General features: G+C 63.8%; 3 protein-coding genes across 16 annotated transcripts in view; 2 read left to right on the forward strand and 1 right to left on the reverse strand.

The window, feature by feature from the left end:
- Nucleotides 1–1,394: 1,394 nt before the first annotated feature.
- On the forward strand, nt 1,395–11,720 carry CARD9 (caspase recruitment domain family member 9). 7 transcript variants are annotated; one of them, XM_001095549.5, is made up of 13 exons: nt 1,409–1,892; nt 3,360–3,558; nt 3,996–4,133; nt 4,294–4,598; nt 4,738–4,917; nt 5,002–5,145; nt 5,372–5,497; nt 7,875–8,066; nt 8,433–8,474; nt 8,874–8,919; nt 10,437–10,513; nt 11,111–11,187; nt 11,272–11,720. In XM_001095549.5, the coding sequence occupies exons 1-13, from the start codon at nt 1,482–1,484 to the stop codon at nt 11,366–11,368; spliced, it is 2,034 nt and encodes a 677-aa protein (XP_001095549.4). In that variant the 5' UTR covers nt 1,409–1,481; the 3' UTR covers nt 11,369–11,720. The 7 variants fall into 7 exon arrangements, with proteins under 7 accessions (XP_077823247.1, XP_077823248.1, XP_001095549.4 ...); XM_077967123.1 differs by having other exon boundaries at nt 1,737–1,852; XM_077967125.1 differs by lacking the exon at nt 1,409–1,892 and adding an exon at nt 2,405–2,486.
- Nucleotides 11,721–11,901: 181 nt separating this feature from the next.
- On the forward strand, nt 11,902–16,091 carry DNLZ (DNL-type zinc finger). Of its 2 annotated transcripts, XM_028834402.2 has the most exons (4): nt 11,902–12,173; nt 12,446–12,585; nt 13,386–13,507; nt 15,750–16,091. In XM_028834402.2, exons 1-4 carry the CDS (start codon nt 11,952–11,954, stop codon nt 15,770–15,772), a joined length of 507 nt encoding a protein of 168 aa, XP_028690235.2. In that variant the 5' UTR covers nt 11,902–11,951; the 3' UTR covers nt 15,773–16,091.
- Nucleotides 15,971–18,921, reverse strand: part of GPSM1 (G protein signaling modulator 1) — a 45,044-nt gene continuing 42,093 nt past the window's right edge. For 4 of the 7 annotated variants that reach the window (XM_028834351.2, XM_077965355.1, XM_015116321.3 and 1 more), the window contains one exon: nt 17,141–17,495. In XM_028834351.2, coding sequence (XP_028690184.2) covers nt 17,289–17,495 — 207 coding nt within the window. In that variant the 3' untranslated portion in view covers nt 17,141–17,288. 7 annotated transcript variants of the gene reach the window in all.

Here is an 18,921-nt window from a genome sequence, read left to right on the forward strand (position 1 = left end):
CGGGGACAGGCAGGGTGCTGGGGGCCCAGCACTGGGGTCCTCGAGGCCTCCTGTACCCTGGCTGCCCTCCCAGCAGAGAAGCAGGCTTTCGCCCATTTCATGGAAAGCACCTGTGGCTTTGTTCTTCATGCTGAGCCGGCACCCTCCCCAGATGGCTGCCAGCCCTCGCACCGCCCCAGCTGACCCAGGGGGTTCCCTGGAACAGGTGACCTGGCTACCCAGACACGATGGCAGCCCCCACAACTTTCACTGTCCTTTTGCGTGGGCCTTTCTTGGCATAAGACCAGCCCCCATCTTCTCCGTCTGTCCCCTCACTCCCTTTCCTTCGTCTCTGTGGCAGCAGCGCCCCCAGGCCCTTTGCTCTCTGGGTTTCACTCCCTCACTGGAAGCACCGTGGGGCCTCAGCCCTCGGCACCCGGCAGACAGGACGGTCCCATGGCCGGCCGCGCTCCTGAGCATGTGTTGCTGTGCCTGGTTCTCTAGCAACTGGTGCCTAGTCTCCTGGTGGCCACTCTGACCTGTGGGTTATTTAGTGGTATATTATTTAATTTCCAAATATTTAGGGATTTTCCAGATACCTGTTACTGATTTTTAGCTTCCGACATGGTTAGAGAACATGGTATGTGTGTTAATTCCTAAGGACGGACACCACAGGGAAATCACTGGGGTCCCTCGTTTTACAAGCTGGGGAATCACTGGGTCATGAGGGCCTGGTGCCAGCTCGGGCCCACTCCCCAGCAGGGCCCAGGACGGCGTTCCTGCCTGCACACTCGCTCATGCTGCTGGTGAGGGGCCCAGCCTGGAGTGTGGCATTCCCAAGAGCCCCAGAGGACCCCTAACTCCACTCCTCACTGCGTGATGTCAGGCCTGAGGGCCGGGGGCTGGGAACGGTTAGGCGAGCTCCGCACCAGCTTCCTGGCCTTCCAGCCTGGCAGCCCCCTTCTCGAAGCTGTTGGGTGGCAACTCGGTTCGACCAGCTTTACCGGTGAGGCGGGGCCTGGGGGCTCCCCAGCCTGCAGGGATGAGGCTCCAGCAGCCCCACGCTGAAGTGCATAGTTCAGGGCAGACCCTGCTGCCCGTTGTCTGTGGATGGGGGGCGGGCTGTGCCCTGCCATCACCGGTGCTTCTGAAGCTGGTTTGGGGGACCCTGGGAGTGGCCTCAGTCCTCACGTGCATCCTGGAGAAGAGCAAGGATGCCTCGTGACAAGGATAATGATACCGAGCGACACTTCTGAAAGGGACGCTTCTCCCCCGTGTGCAGCTGGGTGGTGGCCGGTGCCATGGCCCCTGGCAGGCTGCAGTGGCCTCCTGGGCTCCATAAGGTGGGCTGCAGCCCTTTCATGACCAAGGCGTGTGCTGGGCATGCTGTGTGGCTGTGTGCCCCCTGCACATGCCCTGCCCCGCTGTCCTGAGATGCCGGCGAGGGCAAGGGTGTCCGCACAGGGCAGAGCATGCCCTCCTGAAGAAGCCTCCAGAAACCTATGACCAGGTCAAAGCGGCTGGGTGCGGTCTGGCCTCGTCCAGCCTCCTGGGGGTCTCTGCTGTCTCTTCTACTTGCCAGGTGCCCGGGCTGGGCCTCTGGGGCATTCTCAGGACCCCTGGCCCCCGGCCAGGCTGGGAGGGCTGAGAGCAGTTTTCCTGTGGAGGGCAGAGGACTTCCACTTCCGTCTGCCTCTCGGGGCCTCCTGGGCTGCACGAATCAGAAGGCAGGCCACCAGGGACTGTCCCCCTGTGGGAGGACTGGCGGGACTGTGGAGTTAAGCCATCAGGAAGTGCACAGGCGTCCGGCACGCTCCTCCCTCCCTGCAGCCCCAGGCAGCATCTCCCCGAGGCTCCGCGTCCCAGGCTCCTGGTGCGTCTGCCGTGCAGGTGGCTCCTTGGAAGACCCTCAGGTGGGTGGGTCTGGTACTTTTCTGAAAAGTGACCAAGAAGGTCGGCGCCGGCTTCGTTCAGAATCCTGGCGCTGATCCCCGCAGAGCAGCATGAGGCTTCCCACAGGCAGCCAGGCAGCCTCCGCCGCGCTGCCCCATCCCTTTCATGGCCACTGGGCGGAGACATGTTCATTTCAGTGGCATTACGGTGGCAGGTGGGACCCTGCATTTCAGGCTGGGGAGGCAGGAAAGGGGCCCAGTGTTCCCAGGACTGTCCGCTGTGTGGCCGGTGTTTCTATTCAGCCCCTTGTCTGTCAAAACTGTCCTGAATGGGGTGACAAAGTACAGTGGGAAGTTGAGAAATTCTTCAAAAGACCAAGACCAAACACTTCAAAAGACCAAGTGTCTCCAGGAGTAGTGACCCAGCTCCTTTAGGCAGGAAACCAGCATTTCCCAGTGGGGCTGGAGGCTGAGGACCGGGGACCTGCGTGGGAGGCAGGACCATGTGGCTGTTCCCAGCCTTGCCCCAGTCCCAGAGGGAGTGGCTTTCAGCGGCTGAGGCTTCCACCGTGCTGGCAGAAAGGGACAGCAGTGGCTGGGCTGGTCCCAACATGGGTAGTTCTCTTGTTTCAGCCAGTGGGATGGGGGTCGGGCCTCATCGGGGGCAGGAGAAGAGTCCAGAGATTGACGGGTGCCCGTCACCTAAGAACCTGGAGAAAACAGCACAGCAGCACTCCTGGCCAGCCAAGGGCAACACCGACAGCCCCTCCCAGCTTGCGGGGCCGGCGGGGAGTGACAGAGGCACGCTCCTGTGGGCAGCTCTTCCCGGCCAGTGCAGCGACCCTGGCAGCTGGGGCAGGGCTGGGTGGCCACTCTTGCATCATCAACAGCCGGCCATGGAGGAGGGAGGGCACAGCGCGGGATGTGAGCAGGCGTCGGTCAGGGAAATGGGGAAGTTCCGCCAGAACCGGCTCCCCCAGCTGCTGCCCTAGTGGGAGGGTCATTGGCCAACCTGCTCTCACCCAGCTTGGGCTGGCCGTAGTGCCAGGCAGGTGCCCACAGCTCCTCCACCCATGGAGGTGGCTGCCCCTGTAGGCTCCAGGGCGTGGTGGGAGTGTCCAGGAGGCGGAGGCCAGAGGCGAGTCATGCCGTGGAGGCAGTTCCTCTCTCAGACCCCATCTGTGTCTCCCCCGCTGCATATCTGGGTGACACGGATGGCCAAGGGGCAGGAGCAGGGGCTGGGAAAGGCTGTGGAGGGGCCCTCGGCTGGTCTGGCGGGGAGCGGGTCACTGTGTCTCTGCCGCCTCCCTGGGGGATCCAGCATGGGGATGGGACATGGAGCTGGGTACCTCTCCTGGATGCCCCTGGGCTGACCCCCTCGACAGCCCTGACGAGAGCCCTGGCCCAGCGTCTGAGAAGGAGCGGGAGCCGGGCCTGGGTGGGGGCAGGAGCCGGCGTCACTCTCAGCGGCTGCCCCACACCCCCCAGCCTGCCTGCGAGGCCATGTCGGACTACGAGAACGATGATGAGTGCTGGAGCGTCCTGGAGGGCTTCCGGGTGATGCTCACGTCGGTCATCGACCCCTCGCGCATCACGCCCTACCTGCGGCAGTGCAAGGTCCTGAACCCCGACGATGAGGAGCAGGTGCTCAGTGACCCCAACTTGGTCATCCGCAAACGGAAAGTGGGTCAGTGCTGCCCCGCAGGCCCCAGGTCCCAAACCCAACCAAGGAGCCCGCTTGGAGGTGGCTGCACGCTCTGCCACCCTGACCCTCGACCCCAGGAGAGCCCCGCCTGGCTTTGCCCCTGGCCTCCCAGTGAGGCCCAACCTCAACCCTGGCACATGGCCACCCTATCCCCCAGCCTCTCCTGCCAGCTCGGTGCTGCCAAGAGGGGCAGTGGGACTCCCACCACAGCGGGGGCTCCTGAGACAGCCAAGGGATGGGTGGACAGCACTTTGTCCCCAGCCTAGTACCAAGACCCACAGGGTGCCTCATCCACGACCCAAACCACAGCACACCTCATCTGCATCCCAGCCTCCACCTGTCCCTGCCCCCGGGCCCACCCACCCCAGCCCTCTGCCTCGCCTGTGCCCCGCCCCCAGTTAGGCCCCTCTGGCCCGCAGGCGTGCTCTTGGACATCCTGCAGCGGACCGGCCACAAGGGCTACGTGGCCTTCCTCGAGAGCCTGGAACTCTATTACCCACAGCTGTACAAGAAGGTCACGGGCAAGGAGCCGGCCCGTGTCTTCTCCATGATCATCGGTGAGTGACGGGGAAGGCGGTGGTGGGGGCGGGCAGTGGTGCTGGGTCCTCTGCCCAGCCCCCATCCCTAGGAGCCCTGAGCTCCTGCCACAGCGCAGGGCGTGATAGAGCTGGGCCACCGGGGAACACAGGCACCGTCTAACGCTGGCGCGGCCCACAGACGCGTCCGGGGAGTCAGGCCTGACTCAGCTGCTGATGACCGAGGTCATGAAGCTGCAGAAGAAGGTGCAGGACCTGACCGCGCTGCTGAGCTCCAAGGATGACTTCATCAAGGAGCTGCGGGTGAAGGACAGCCTGCTACGCAAGCACCAGGAGCGGGTGCAGAGGCTCAAGGAGGAGTGCGAGGCCAGCAGCCGTGAGCTCAAGCGCTGCAAGGAGGAGAACTACGACCTGGCCATGCGCCTGGCACGCCAGAGCGAGGAGAAGGGTGCCGCGCTCATGCGGAACCGTGACCTGCAGCTGGAGGTGCGCCCACTGCCCCCGGGGAACCAGGCCCCCCTTGCCTGGCCTGGTGGGGTCTGCAGGCTGGGGCCGTCGGGGGTGGCCCCGTGGGTCCGTTGTCACCGCCTGGAGGGGACAGCCGGGCTCACCGGACCTTCCGCAGATTGACCGGCTCAAGCACAGCCTCATGAAGGCCGAGGACGACTGCAAGGTGGAGCGCAAGCACACGCTGAAGCTGAGGCACGCCATGGAGCAGAGGCCCAGCCAGGAGCTGCTGTGGGAGCTGCAGCAGCAGAAGGCCCTGCTCCAGGCCCGGGTGCAGGAGCTGGAGGCCTCCGTCCAGGTGGGGCCGCAGGCAGGGCGGGTGCAGCCCGGGCAGGACAGCCGGGGCCTTCCCAGCCAGGCCATTGCCTTTTGCCCCCTTCAGGAGGGGAAGCTGGACAGGAGCAGCCCCTACATCCAGGTACTGGAAGAGGACTGGCGGCAGGCACTGCGGGACCACCAGGAGCAGGCCAACACCATCTTCTCCCTGCGCAAGGACCTCCGCCAGGGCGAGGCCCGACGCCTCCGGGTAGGAGGGCAGGCAGGGCGACGCAGCTCCTGGGGGCCAAGCCACGCTGGGTGGGCTGAGCTCCGCCCACTCCGTGCCTGGAAGGTGGGGCCTGGGGACTCCTATGGCCTCCCCCCACATCCCAACTGGCCTGACCACATGCTCCTGAGCCCCTTCCCCGAGTACACCCCACGGGCCAGAATGGGGGGCCTCAGGCCTGTGGGGGCTGAGCTGCTGCCCCTTGCAGTGCATGGAGGAGAAGGAGATGTTCGAGCTGCAGTGCCTGGCCCTGCGTAAAGACTCCAAGATGTACAAGGACCGCATTGAGGCCATCCTGCTGCAGATGGAGGAGGTTGCCATTGAACGGGACCAGGTGGGCACCTCACGGGGCGGGCAAAGCACCCCACTCACGGGTGGGTGCACAGGGCCACACCCCTTGAGGGCAGTTGTCACGGAGTTTTTAATCTTTGCTATTTGTTTTTGAGATGGGGTCTTGCTGTGTCACCCAGGGTGGCCTCAAACTACTGGCCTCAAGCAGTCCTCCGGCCCCAGCCTCCCAGAGCGCTGGAGTTGCAGGCTGAGCTGCCACACCTGGCCTGCTTTTTAAATGACAGAAGTAATATTTAACATTAAAAAAAAGTAAACAGTGATGAAGTCAATACTTCCCCGCCCCAGCCTGCTCTCAGGGAAAACCGTGTTCCACCTTCTGGCTCCACCTTACAGACTTTTACCTGTCATCCATCTATCCATCCATCCATCTATCTATCATCTATCTATTTATCTATCAATCATCTATCATCTATCTATCATTCTATCATCTATCATCCATCTATCAATCAATCATCTATCAATCAATCATCTATCATCCATCCACCTATCATCTATCTATTATCTATCACTTATCTATCTATATATCTTTTTGATTTTATGAAAACATTCTGTCTTGTTTTACCAGTAGCTTTTTTTTTTTTTTTTTTTGAGACGGAGTCTCGCTCTGTCACCCAGACTGGAGTGCAGTGGCCGGATCTCAGCTCACTGTAAGCTCTGCCTCCCGGGTTCCCGCCATTCTCCTGCCTCAGCCTCCCGAGTAGCTGGGACTACTTTTGCTGGGACTACAGGCGCCCGCCACCTCGCCCGGCTAGTTTTTTGTATTTTTTAGTAGAGACGGGATTTCACCGGGTTAGCCAGGATGGTCTCAATCTCCTGACCTCGTGATCCACCCATCTCGGCCTCCCAAAGTGCTGGGATTACAGGCTTGAGCCACCGCGCCCGGCACCAGTAGCTTTTTTTAATCTTGAAAAAAAACTTGGCTGGACGCAGTGGCTCTTGCCTGTAATCCCAGCACTTTGGGAGGCTGAGGCGGGCAGATCACTTGAGCCCAGGAGTTCCAGAGCAGCCTGGGCAACATGGTGAGATCCCAACTCCATAAAAAATACAAAAATTGGCCGGGCATGGTGGCTCATGCCTGTAATCCCAGCACTCTAGAAGGGCGAGGCAGGTGGAACACTTGAGGTCACGAGATCAAGACCAGCCTGGCCAGTATGGTGAAACCCCGTCTCTACTAAGAATATAAAAATTAGCCGGGTGTAGCGGCGGGCACCTGTAGTCCCAGCTACTCAGGAGGCTGAGGCAGGAGAATCGCTTGAACCCAGGAGGCAGAGGTTGCAGTGAGCTGAGATCACACTACTGCACTCTAGCCTGGGTGACAGAGCAAGACTCCAACTCAAAAAAAAAAAAAAAAATTGGCGTGGTGGTACATGCCTGTGGTCCCAGCTATTTAGGAGGCTGAGGCTACAGCAAGTCACCATTGCGCTACTGCACTCCAGCCTGGGCCACCGGAGTGAGGCCTGCAAGGCCTCGAGTGCTACATGCTGTGAGCCGGATAGAGCGTCACGGGGCAGGGCTGTGTCTGCTTCCTATGCCCCGTCCCGAGTCCCATCCTGGAGGTTGTCTCCAATGGACACCACTGCTTCTTCGGCGAAATTCTGGATGGCAGTTTGTCCACATCAGGAGCCTTAAAACGAGACCCCTGGGGCCATAAAGCAAGCCCTGGCCACCATGAGAGCAGCACAGGCTCAGAACTCCTGCGCGGCCCCACCACAGCCTCACTCGCGCCTGGCCCACCCCAAGATGGGGAAAAAAGGGCAGATCCAGTCGTGCCCCCATGGGGGTTGGTGTGGCTCCCAGGGCGAGGGCTCCCACGGGGCTGTGCGGGAGCAGGTTGGCCAGGGATTAGGGAAGCTGCCAGCCGTTGCTCCAGTCCAGTGGCAGGGGTTAGGTGAGGGCCTCCCAGCCTTGGCTGCAGGGGTGGTCACGCCGTCATGTTTGCACGTTCGCTCCTGTACCTACCTCAGCATCTGCAGTGGGGACAGGGGTGGTGAAGAGTGCTGCGCTCATGAAGGAGTTTTAGCCATGGACAGTCAGGGTCCCCATATCAAGCCACATCCAAAATTTATCAAATGTGCACGTGTGTGTGTGTTGGGGGGGCCGGTGCACAGCACACGCTGTGTCCACCGGGGGTGCAGGCTTGGGAGGAGACAGAAGGGCAGCAGGGACAACTGTCACCTTTACAGTCCCTCAGATGCTGACTTCATGTTCACAGAGCACATAAAGGGAGGGGCTGTGGCCAGCCTCCACACCCAGCGGCTTGACGTCCTCCGGGGCCTCTGCTCGGAGCTGGGCAGCCAGGCCGAGGGCCCAGGGCGAGCTTGGGGGCCTCACTGAGGGTCGGCCTTGCACTGTCCCATCAGGCCATCGCCACACGGGAGGAGCTGCACCTGCAGCATGCCCGGGGCCTGCAGGAGAAGGACGCACTGCGCAAGCAGGTGCGGGAGCTGGGTGAGAAGGCAGATGAGCTGCAGCTGCAGGTGTTCCAGCGTGAGGCGCAGCTACTGGCCGTGGAGGGCAGGCTCAGGCGGCAGCAGCTGGAGACGCTCGTGCTGGTGGGCCTGGGGCCTGGGGCAGGGACGGGAGCCAGCGGGTGGGACGCAGGGCCGGGGGAACATGGGCCTTCCTGACCCAACCCTCCTCTGTGACGGGCCCCCACCTAACCGAACCCCCCCTCGCAGTGGGGTGAGGGCACAGGAGCAGCTCAGGGCCCCAGCAGGAAATGGGGCTGCAGGGCCAGGGTGGGTGCTGGGCCTGGCCATCAGGCAGCCTAGCACGTTGCTCTGGGCATGGAGGGGGCCTGGCGTGGCTAAGGGCATGCCCAGGGCTCCCTGGAGGATCCCGCTCTGTGCCCTGCCCACCCTGTGCCTGGGGAGCCCTCTGCCCCCACAGCCCACCCACCCCGTTTTCTATGACCACAGAGCTCCGACCTGGAGGATGGCTCACCCAGGAGCTCCCAGGAGGTGAGTGAGACCCCAGCCGGCACGAGGCTGGCCTTCCTTCACCTGGGGTCCTGGCTGAGCCGCCACCAGGCACAGCCCCACACTGCCCGTCACGTGGCCCTGCTCAGTGGGCTGGGCTCGGTGGAGGAAGAGCAGGTGGCCAAATACTAAGGCCTCCGACAGCTCAAGGGGTAAGGCAAGGCATGGACAGTGCCCAGCTCCTGCATCCTCATGGCGGGACCTTCCTGGCTGGCCTCCCCCACATCCGTCTGCTGAGCACCTGAGTCTCTGAAAAGCTCTGTGCAGGGGGTGATGGCAACGGCCGCACCCAGCTGAGGGCCAAGGGCTGGGGTGGGCAGTGTGGCCGGGTCCAGTCCTTGGCGGGGTGACCTAACGGGACATCTTGCCTCTCTTCGGAAGCTCTCGCTCCCCCAGGACCTGGAGGACACCCAGCTCTCGGACAAAGGTAAGGTGGGGACGGCAGTGCACCTGGAGGCCTCCCGGCTGCCCCAAGCGAGGCCCATCTTCAGCACAGGCAGCCTGTGCCGCAATGCCTGTCTCAGCCCCCACAACCCCCACCCCACAGACGGAAACTAGGGCTGGGGATAAGTAAAATGGCCAAGGTCACCCAGAGAACAAACTACAGAGCCCAGTGGAACCCGGGGCCCAGCTGGTGGGACAAGTGTCCCCTGGGGTGGAGAGTGTGGGGCCCCTCTGGGCAGCCCCCCGGGGTGCAGAGGTGAGCAGGCCCACTGTCCTGAGAGTGTGGGGCCCCTCTGGGCAGCCCCCCGGGGTGCAGAGATGAGCAGAGGGAGGTGGTGATGAGCAAATGCCCAGGGGTACAAAGCTAGAAAGTGGGGCAAGACGGGGCCCCACGTGGCTTGAGGGACAGGGCCGAATGCAGGGGTGGCCAAGGGCCTGCTGTGTCCCGGTGCAGTGGGGGTAAGGCAGTGGTGGGGGCTTCTAGCGGGCAGGGCAGGCCCCCTGTGCCTCTCTGGGGGAAGAACTGGAGTGGCTGGCTGGGAGCAGCCCCCGAGTGCCCAGGAGCGGATAGTGGTGATGAGGTAGGTGTTTGCTCTGAAGGTGGTGTCAGGTGGGAGTCGGGGAGGACCCAGCAGAGGGACCCTGGGAGGCTGCGTGGGAGTTGGACGAGCTTCCCGAGCACCAGGCTGTGGCCTCCAAGCAGAGGCGGAAGGGGAAGGAGGAGCCGCAGATGGGGAAGTGAAGACCAGCACCTTTGGCCGCAGCCCAGAACACTTCAACTTGGGGACGCCAAGCCCCCATGTAGGCACAGAGGCGAGCAGACCCAGGAGTCCAGCTCAGGCACTGCCACCATCTCCCTGGGTGGCTGTGGCAGGAGTGGGGGCAGGCATGAAGGTCCGAGGGTGAGCAGGGGAGGGGCTGGCTCTAAGGAGGGGTTGCCAATGGCCAGGACAGCCCTGGCCTGGCCTTCCCCACAGCGGGGCTGAGACTGGACATGCATGGTTTCTGCCCAAGGGTCCTGACCCTTGGTCTGCCCAGGTCCTGGCGGGTTCTGAGGGGGTCTAGCCACCTGAAGGTTCTCTCCCAATTGTGCAGTACCCCTGCCCCCGCCACTGTAGCTGTTTCCAACTCTCTCCCCAGGGCCGCCATGCCCACAGATGCTTTGGAGTGATGGGGGACAGTGCTGCTCAGGCCAGGGTTTAAGCTCCCCTGAGGTCTGGGAGGCCTTCCTGCCTGGGGGGCAGCCAGCCTCGGGGAGGGATGGTCACTGGCAGGAGCGTTGGGCCTGGGCTGGCATCTGGCGGCATCCTGGAGCAATGAATGGGCAAGGGAGGCCATAAGGCCTCAGTCTCCTCTACAGAAGGCAGAGTCTACACTGGACCCATGTGGGGATCCCACCAGGCCCACAAGGTGTCCGCAATGCCGGGGAGGGGTGGGGCACCCTTGCTGTACGTGGCCCTGCAGGTGGGCAGTCCCCACAGGCACGACTCTCCTTTCCAGGATGCCTGGCCGGTGCGGGGAGCCCGGAACAGCCCTTTGCAGCTCTGCACCAGGAACAGCTTTCACGGACCCCCCATGTAAGGCTTCCTCAGGGTGGGGTCCCCCCAGCTGTGGGCCTCACGGTGGCCGATCCCAGGGAGGGTGGCTCCTCGCCCTAGGCACCCCCTGCAGTGGCCCCGACGACGCTGAGGGGTGACCACAAGGTCTCTGCCCTCAGTGCTTGGGGTGCGGTTGTCTGGGGCGCGAAGTGGATCCCCCTGTTTTCTTGGGTACTGCAGCAGCTTCGGGGGGCTTGGAGGTGGACGTGCCTGGTCCTGGTTTCTTGGGGGACTTTACAGTGGATGCGGAGTCAACCCTGAGTAGGTGAACACAGGAGTCCTGAGAGCAAGGACTACCTCGGGCTTTGTTGTAGAAACAATGGCCAGGAGCCCAGGCCGGAGCGTGGCTTGGCCTCCTGCCTGTGTCTTGGCATCTGAAATGCAGGCTACCCACATCGGCTCACTCCCCGGGTACAGGCAGGTCCCAAGCGCGGCGAGCTTGGCGCTGAGCTGAGGCTGTCTGAGCTCCCCGCCTCCCCACCAGTCTGCAGTTACCGGGGCCAGTGGGGGTGCGAGAGAGAAGGGAGGGTGCCCTCAGGGGAGCCGGCCGGAGCCCAAGCCTTTCCCCTTCTCCAGGACGCAGGCCTGAGCAGCGGGGAGCCGCCTGAGAAGGAGCGGCGGCGCCTTAAGGAGAGTTTCGAGAACTACCGCAGGTAGGCGGGCGGCCCCCAGGCTTCTCCAAAACGGGCTGGGGAGCTGCAGCCGGGTCTGCGCTTGAGACACCTGTGTCTTCGCAGGAAGCGCGCCCTTAGGAAGATGCAGAAAGGCTGGCGGCAGGGGGAGGCGGACCAGGAGACCACCGGCAGCGACAACACGGACACTGAGGGCTCCTAGCCGCAGCAGCGCAGGCCCCGTCCAGGGCACACCCACTGGCCCGGCCTCCCGCCACCTGGGGGTGCCGACGCCCTGGGGCGCAGACTTCCCCCGAGCCGTCGCTGGCTTAGCCTGGAAGGAGGAATCTGGTGCCCTGAAAGGCTGAGCCGGGCAGCCTGGCGTTGGGGGCTGTTTGTTAAGCGGCACTCAGCTTGAGGAGGCCATGCGGGTGCTCGCCACCCCCATGCACACGCCATCTGTGTAACGTCAGGGTCTGTTCTATTTCACCATGTAACACACAATACATGCATTCATTGTAGAAGTGTGAGAAAACACGGCAGCTTAAATAAATAAACAGCACGGGTGACCCGCATTCCCGCTCGGACACTCGCGCGCAGCCCCGCGGCCGTCCCTCCTCGCTGCGGGGCCTCGGTGTCCTCCGGCAGCGAGCTGCACGTGGACGCAGGGCCCCATCAGGCCGCCAGGGGGCGGCAGAGCGCAGCGCGACCCCAACCCGGAGGACGGAAGCCCAGGAAGGCCGCTTCCGCCTGGTGCCCACTTCCAAGATGGCGGCAGGGCGGGGCTGACGGAGCTGGCGAGCGGGATGCTGCGGGCGGTGCTGGGCGGCGCGCCGAGGCTGCTGAGCCGCGTGCAGCCCCGAGGGCCCTGCGTGAGGCGGCTGTGGGGCCGCGGGGCCCGTCCAGAGGTCGCGGGGAGGCGGCGCGCCTGGGCCTGGGGCTGGCGGCGCTCAAGCTCCGAGCCGGGGCCCGCGGCGGCTCTGGGGCGCGTGGAGGCTGCGCACTACCAGCTCGTCTACACCTGCAAGGTGGGCACGCGGCGGCACGGAATCGGGGACAGACCCGCACCTGGCGCTACACAGCCTGCGGGGAGAGGCGGCCCGCCAGGGCCTTCCTGCAGGGGGCGGGGTCAAGTCAGAGGAAGGGGTGGAGCCACAACTTGGGGCGAGGTGGGTGTAGGGCCTTCTGGGAAGGAGGGGAGGCGGACCATGAGGAGGAGTGGAGCCGTTTCGGGGGCGGGGCCTTCCCGGGAGGGGCGTGGCGGCGCTCACAGCCTCACCAGCTGCCCTGTCCCAGACAGGTCTGCGGGACTAGGTCCTCCAAGCGCATCTCCAAGCTGGCCTATCACCAAGGCGTGGTCATTGTGACCTGCCCCGGCTGCCAGAACCACCACATCATCGCGGACAACCTGGGTTGGTTCTCGGACCTGAATGGGAAGAGGTGAGGCCTGTACCCCAGGGCTGGGCCAGGAGTCCACCCAGAACCCTGGCCTCCCTGGGGGAACCGTGCCCTAGTGTGGAGGTCTATAGATCTCACCTCGGCAATCCAGCCACCTTATCAATACAAGATACACAGTTAAATTAGAATTTCCTATAACCCCCAGATAGCTGTTTAGTTTAAGTATGCCGGAAGTAGGGGTTGTGTTTTCATTTGCTAAATCTTGCCAGCCCTGTGGCCCTGCCTCCCTGCCTCTACCTGCCCTCTGCCCTCACTGCCAGTCTTGTCTCTCTGGCGTGGTACTTTTTTGCCCTCTGCCGTCTCGGAGTGGCTGGCCCACGGCAAAGTGTGGAGTGTGGGCCAGGCGGTGTGGCCTGGGCTCTGGCCGCTGGGAGAGCAGTGGAGGTGGTGTTGGGAACCTGGTCCGGGCTTTGCCTGGCCGGGAGGTCCTGAGCAGGACAGTAACAGTGACAGCAGGTCTGAGACCAGCATGCTGGGCACTTGGTGGTACCTGGGCCTTGGAGCTGGGGCTGTCCTCCCATCCGACCTGGGGCTGCAGACTCTTCCCTCTGGCGCATAGGGGGCAGGAGCAGGACTGGGTTCCTGAGGTGGCACATACTGGCAGAGAGACAGGGTTGGTGAGGGCACACAGGCCAGCATCTGAAGTGCCCACGTGGCCTGATGCCACAGGAGTGCTGGTCCTGGTGCTTGCAGCTCTGGCCTGGCCATGGGGCACCCTGAGGGGACTGAAGTGCAGGGTGAGCAGGGGCCCTGAAGAACCTTGTTGCCTCCCTGCCTCCCAGAAATATCGAAGAGATCCTGGCGGCCAGAGGCGAGCAGGTGCACCGTGTGGTGGGCGAGGGGGCCCTGGAGTTTGTTCTAGAGGCTGCAGGGACCCCCACATCTACTGCTGCTCCAGAAGCAGGTGAGGATGAGGGTCCCCCCGGCCGTGGCAAGACGGAGCCGAGCTGACCCCTGTGCTCCCCAGCACTGTGGGACTTCTGCCTTCCAGAAGGATGTTTTGGCCCTGGGCCTCTCTGGACATGGCCTGTTTTCTATCAATAAACAGACATTACTTCCGGATGCTGGGGCCGGTGGCCCTGGTGGCATTTCTTTTTCTGGAGTTAGAATGACTGCTCTGAATCCCTGGTGCTGCTGGGTGGGACACTGGAGCCGCAGGACCTCTCGCCTCACCAGTTCCTCCTACACGGAGTCGCCTTGGACTTGCCCACAGGGGCCACAGTCTCCTGGAAAGGGGGCTGGATGTGGAGTCAGAGCCCCTCTTGTTTGTCACTGCGTGACTTTGAGCAGGTCACCACCCCTGTGAGCCTCAGCCTTCCTCTGCAAGCCCCTTGCCATCCCGCTGGCCAGCTCTGGCGGCCTCCCTTCCGTGAGCCAGTGCAGACCTGAGCCCTGGCCCTCGGCCGCTGGCTGTCGGTGACACTGAGCAAACCGGGCTGCTTGCTGGCCCAGGCAGGACGAGCAGCTATGGTGTGGCCACGTGTCGGGAGCTCCAGGCCCTTCCCGGGGGAGCCATCTGGGCCTCCTCCCCTTGGTGGATGGCGCTCTGGATGCCCCGGGCCCTCCGAGGCACGTGGGGTTTGTCTCCCAGCCTTGTTTGTGCACAGGATGCTCCTGTGCTGATGAAAGCGAGCACACGCAGGAGCCTGTTTATTTGCAGAAGCGTTCTGGGCAGTGTGACCTTCAGCATTAATCACCCACCACACTCTGGCAGGAAAGAGAATGGGGCGAGGTGGGAGGTGGAGGCAGAACTGAGCACGACAGGGACCCAGTGCAGCCCCTGCCAGCAGGACCCGGCCGGGACTGCCAGCTCACATCCGGCCCGTGGGAGGCCGCGACCTGGTGGCATTGTTCCCAGCGCGCTTGTGGTGTGGGCTTTGACTCGATTACCCGTCCTCTCAGCCAACAACCCTCTATTATTCCCACCCAGAACCTTCTGTGCCATTTGTGGAAACTGTCCTCCTCTCGCTGAGCCACCCGCACCCAGGCCTGCTTCTCCATGGAGGCACTGACTGGGGGTCTCTTGGGGGCCTGGAAGTGCAGAGGCCAGTGGGCTGGGCTTGGCTTGGGTGCCTCACTGCCTCCAGAGGGCCTGGACCAGCACGTGGGGAGGTCCAGGGAGCCGTCGGACCTGGAAGTGCAGGATTCGAGCGAGGAGAGTTGCTCGGGCCAATCCCTCCTCTTACAGTTGGGGAGATGGAGGCCAGTAGTTGGGTTGTGGATGTTACCGTGTCTTTTTTCTCTGGTGCCAGCACCTCTGGGCCCAGGTTGGCCCTGGAGGGACACCCTTCCCAAGGCTGGCACGTTCCTAGAGTAGAGAAGACCTATGGCCACCCCCAGCGTGCCCGACACATCCCACCAGCTTCTGCCTGAGGTCCCCCTGGACCCTGTCTTCCTCCGCCCTTCCCTCCCCCCAGCCTCACTGCCACAGCCAGGTTTCTGCAAGGGGCTTTGCCATCCTGATCTCCCAGCACTCTGCCCCCCCTGCCTCCAGGACATCCCTGCCTCCTGGGGACGGCTGCTGGCCTGGGCATCCCTCACCACCGTGTGCCTCTCTAAGAGGACTCCTCAGCCGCACCTTCGGAGGCTGTCCCATGCGTCAGCCATCGGCGTGGGGGGCACTGCTGCACCTCCCTGGCTGTGATCCGTCCCAGGCCCTGCACGGTTACTTGGACCCTGTGTGCATGTACCGCCACCCGCAAGCCGGCCGGGACCCCGGACCTGGAGTACACATTGATTCTGGTTCCCAAGGCCCCTTCTGAGGTGGAGGCGGCAACGGAGTCAACCAGCACAGAGGCTGTGGCTGCCAACGTGGGCAGATGGGCTGTGGCGAGGGGCAGCCGAATTGCCCGGCGCAGCTGTGTGTCCCCCGACAGGGGCCCCGTGGGGGTGCTGCCCACCACAAGCAGCGCCCAGACAAGCCCCAAAACTGCCGATCTGCCCCCAGCTCCTGTACTGTGGCTCAGTGTCCAGACCCCGAGCCCAGCCGGATCAGACTCCAGGAAAGGACCTCCCCCCACTGGCTGCAGGGTGAATGGCAGCAGGCTGGGTCCTCAAGGGGCCGTGGGGCTGACCTGGGGGTTGCTGCTTCGGGGGCTGGCCTCGGCCACTCGAGTGTCAGCTCAGAGCATGCTCTGTTTCCCTAGGGGCTGGCAGCGTGAGGAGGTAGCGGTGCAGGAGTCAGTGGTGACAGCAGGCAGCCACTTCACCCCTCTGTGCCCCGGCTCCCCTGTGGTTAAATGCAGTGGGAACTCCATCTTTCTGAGGTCTCAGAGGGCCCAGACCGTGGGTATCTGTGGACACTCTGCACGCACGGTGCAGCCTCTTACCTGGGTCACCCCCGGGACTAAGGCCATACGGACCACACTCACTTGGCCGACTTTATTTTTCAGGAAAAAACAGAAAAACAAATGTACCTCTTGGGTTGGAAAGGACCCACTGACAACATGGCACACACATGTGAGCAATAAATACGCACATACATTCAAGTATGCAGGGGGGGCGCTACGTCCTGGAGACCCTGTGTCCGGGCACCTGTCCCTGCCCTGGGGTGCGGCCCTGCCCCTCCAGAGGCAGCTCACCTCGCCGGGCCCAGGACTGCCTCTCCATCCCAGCCTGAGAGCGGGCTCCCTCCTAGATGGAACTGCCAGCCCTGGGGGCTGTGGGGCCATGGTGAGGCCCCCGGGAGATGCCACGGCTGGGTCTGGACAGGAGCAGGCAACCTCAGGCCCATCTCAGGCTCCAACAGGTCCTGCCAGTCTCAGGATCCTGAACTCAGTGCCCTGTGAGCCCCTCCCCATGGGGAGACAGCAGTGATGTCATCTCCCCCAGCTGGTGGGAGGAGGGGGGTTCTCATATCGGGGGTTCTGCAGGGTTGAGCTGAGTGAAGCCTCCCCAGCTTCCACTGACCCCCCACCTCGGGTGAGGGTCACAGAACCTGGTGCCGTCTCCCGCCCTGACTGACCACTGTGCCCAAGCGTCCCCAGGACCAGGCCCTGCCCTTTTTCCTGGCTTGGGGTTTGGAGTGTTAAAGTTCATGCCCAGCCATTCCCTCTGCTTTACAGACAGGCCAGCTCCTATCAAGGCCCCTGCAGCGGGGAGGCACCTCAGAGCTGCCCCTGCGGCCTGGTCTGGGGGGCCTTCTGTGGTTGCAGACCTCCTCCGGCCCGGGCAGGAGTGGGGAGATAGGCTTGGAGGGAGCCCTGCCCCGGGACGAAGCTGGAGGGGACGAAGCCTGCCACGTGGCCGTCTCAAGACCAGCTCTGGGGGGAAAGAACGTGGCCCTGTCCTTGGTGGCCCCGAGAAGAGGCTCAGAGACACCTTTCGGGAGAGTAGGGGAGACAGCAGGTTTCACATTTGGCAGGGCAGGACAGAACGAGAAGGGCTTGGGGGAGAGGGTGCGGGAGTCTGACAGCACCGGGTCGGGGCCGACATGCCGAGACCCCATCCGGCCTGCGGCGGGGCAGGAGGGAGCAAGTCCAGGGCCATGGGGGGCCAGCCCGGGATGAAGAACGCCCTCCCGCCGCGGGCAGCTCGGCCTGAGCCTGCTGCTCTGGGTCGGGGAGGCCGTGGGGCTGCGTGCCCAGTGCCTGTCCTCAGCGATGGCCTCGGGAGGACGTGGCTGTGACTGTGAGCCCAGCGTCTAGGAGCGGGGGCAGGGCGGGCCTGGCGGTGGGCACAGGGCCTTAGCTCGCACCAGGCTGGCACTGCTGCTGGGGCTCGGGTGGGCCGCCTGTTCCCTGCTCCGGGCCCCCGGCGAGGTCCACCCGCTGCTCGTCCATGCGCTTGGCCTGCACCCTCTGGATGAGGCTGAAGAAGTCCTCGTCCGGCATGGTAGGGCCCCGGGGCAGCACGTCGGGCGGCGGGCAGCGCTGGTCATCGATCCTGGAGGACTGAGTGGACACAGTGCGGTTGGCGGCCTCACCCTCCCCAGGTCCAGTGGTCCGGGTGCTGGTCAACAGGGGCGGTTCCGGAGGGCCGGCGTGCACTGCTCGTGGGCTTCCCCATGTCTACCCAAGGAATTGGTTCTGGGGCCTCCCTCGCTCTGGGGGCTTGTGCTGGGAGCCCGGGCCCTGCGCACAGTCTTCTGGTGGCCCCGCCCCCACCCCCCAGGAGCCCACGGCAGGCCCATCCAGGAAAAGCAGGTCCAACGATTCCCACTGGGCATGGGTGCGCCAGGGCCAGGAGACAGTGGCTAGGTTGGCATTGGACGCCTGCTCCCCAGATCTGCTGATCCCCAGGGACAGGCATGCGTGGCCGTCCCTCTGCCAGGTCTGACGCTGGCAGGCCTGAGGTCTCAGCTTGCAGAGCCCGAACTGTGGCGCTCCCCAGGGCTCCCCCTTGGGTCAGGTGGCCGACCCCGTGGGCCTCGCCTGCTCCAGCGTGCAGGCCAGGGGGCCAAGGGGGCATCTGGGCTTCTCTGAAGGGCCTGGAGCAGGAGGGACGGGAGCTGGCACAGGCATGCATGTGGACGGGGGACTCTGGGCCTCTTGGGTGGGGCTGGTTTGGAGGCGGCTGGTCGGATGCCTGGCCCCAGGCCGCGGTTTCTTCTCCGCTGTAGGGAGGACGGCAGACCTGGAAACTCGCTGGCTTGGTGCATAGTGGGCCAAGTAGCCTCCACCGCCAGCTTGTTTCCAAGTCTAGGGACCCTGAACCCCTTCCCAGCAGTGGCTGCACCCCACAGGGATGGTGAGACCCCCAGAGTTTGAGGTCCCAGTTGGGACAACTGTTGGCTCAACAGTCCCCGCTCCGGCCACCCTACCTGGCTCACCCCCACACAGGTGAGGAGGGCATTCCCAGTGTGGCTGCCAGGCTGGAGCCCCAGCCTTGGCTCTGCCCTCTGGGGCTGGACCCTCCGCCCCTGCCATCCACTGTGTGGTTCCTGGATGGTCCCTGTTTTTGTCCCGCCAGCCGGCTGGCAGCCCTGGATCCCCCTGCCCTCCCCACTCTGGGGATGCTATCTGGCCTGTGTTTTCCCTGCCAGGTGTGGAGGGCTGGTGGGGAATCCCTGAGGCCATGAGCTCTAGGACCTATGACCCCCTAGCCCCCACCCTGAGTTCCTGCACAGCGGGGGGGTGGCACAGCCTGGGGGTGTCCTGGGGTTGCCTTCTGTGGGGGTCTCTGGTATCCCCAGCAGCCTGGGGTTCCCAGAAGTGGCGCTTCAGGCTCAGACACCCCTTGTCATCTGGTGACACTGGCTGAGTCCCCCAGGAGTCCCTCAAACATGACCTGAGATGGAGGAACCAGCACCCACCTCACCCCCCAGGACACACAAGTTCCCACCACACAAGTGGATGGCAAAGGGGCCATGAGCCATGC

The sequence above is a fragment of the Macaca mulatta genome, chromosome 15 (assembly GCF_049350105.2).
Source record: "Macaca mulatta isolate MMU2019108-1 chromosome 15, T2T-MMU8v2.0, whole genome shotgun sequence".
Lineage (NCBI taxonomy): Eukaryota > Metazoa > Chordata > Mammalia > Primates > Cercopithecidae > Macaca > Macaca mulatta.

Coding starts and splice junctions, on each gene's coding strand:
- DNLZ (XM_028834402.2), top strand. CDS start 11,952: ATGCTGCGGGCGGTGCTGGGCGGCGCGCCGAGGCTGCTGAGCCGCGTG. Junction 12,586..13,385: donor TCGGACCTGAATGGGAAGAG/GTGAGGCCTGTA, acceptor CCTGCCTCCCAG/AAATATCGAAGAGATCCTGG. Junction 13,508..15,749: donor TACTGCTGCTCCAGAAGCAG/GTGAGGATGAGG, acceptor CTGTTTCCCTAG/GGGCTGGCAGCGTGAGGAGG.
- CARD9 (XM_001095549.5), top strand. CDS start 1,482: ATGACCAGGTCAAAGCGGCTGGGTGCGGTCTGGCCTCGTCCAGCCTCC. Junction 4,599..4,737: donor ACCGTGACCTGCAGCTGGAG/GTGCGCCCACTG, acceptor GACCTTCCGCAG/ATTGACCGGCTCAAGCACAG. Junction 5,146..5,371: donor GCGAGGCCCGACGCCTCCGG/GTAGGAGGGCAG, acceptor TGCCCCTTGCAG/TGCATGGAGGAGAAGGAGAT.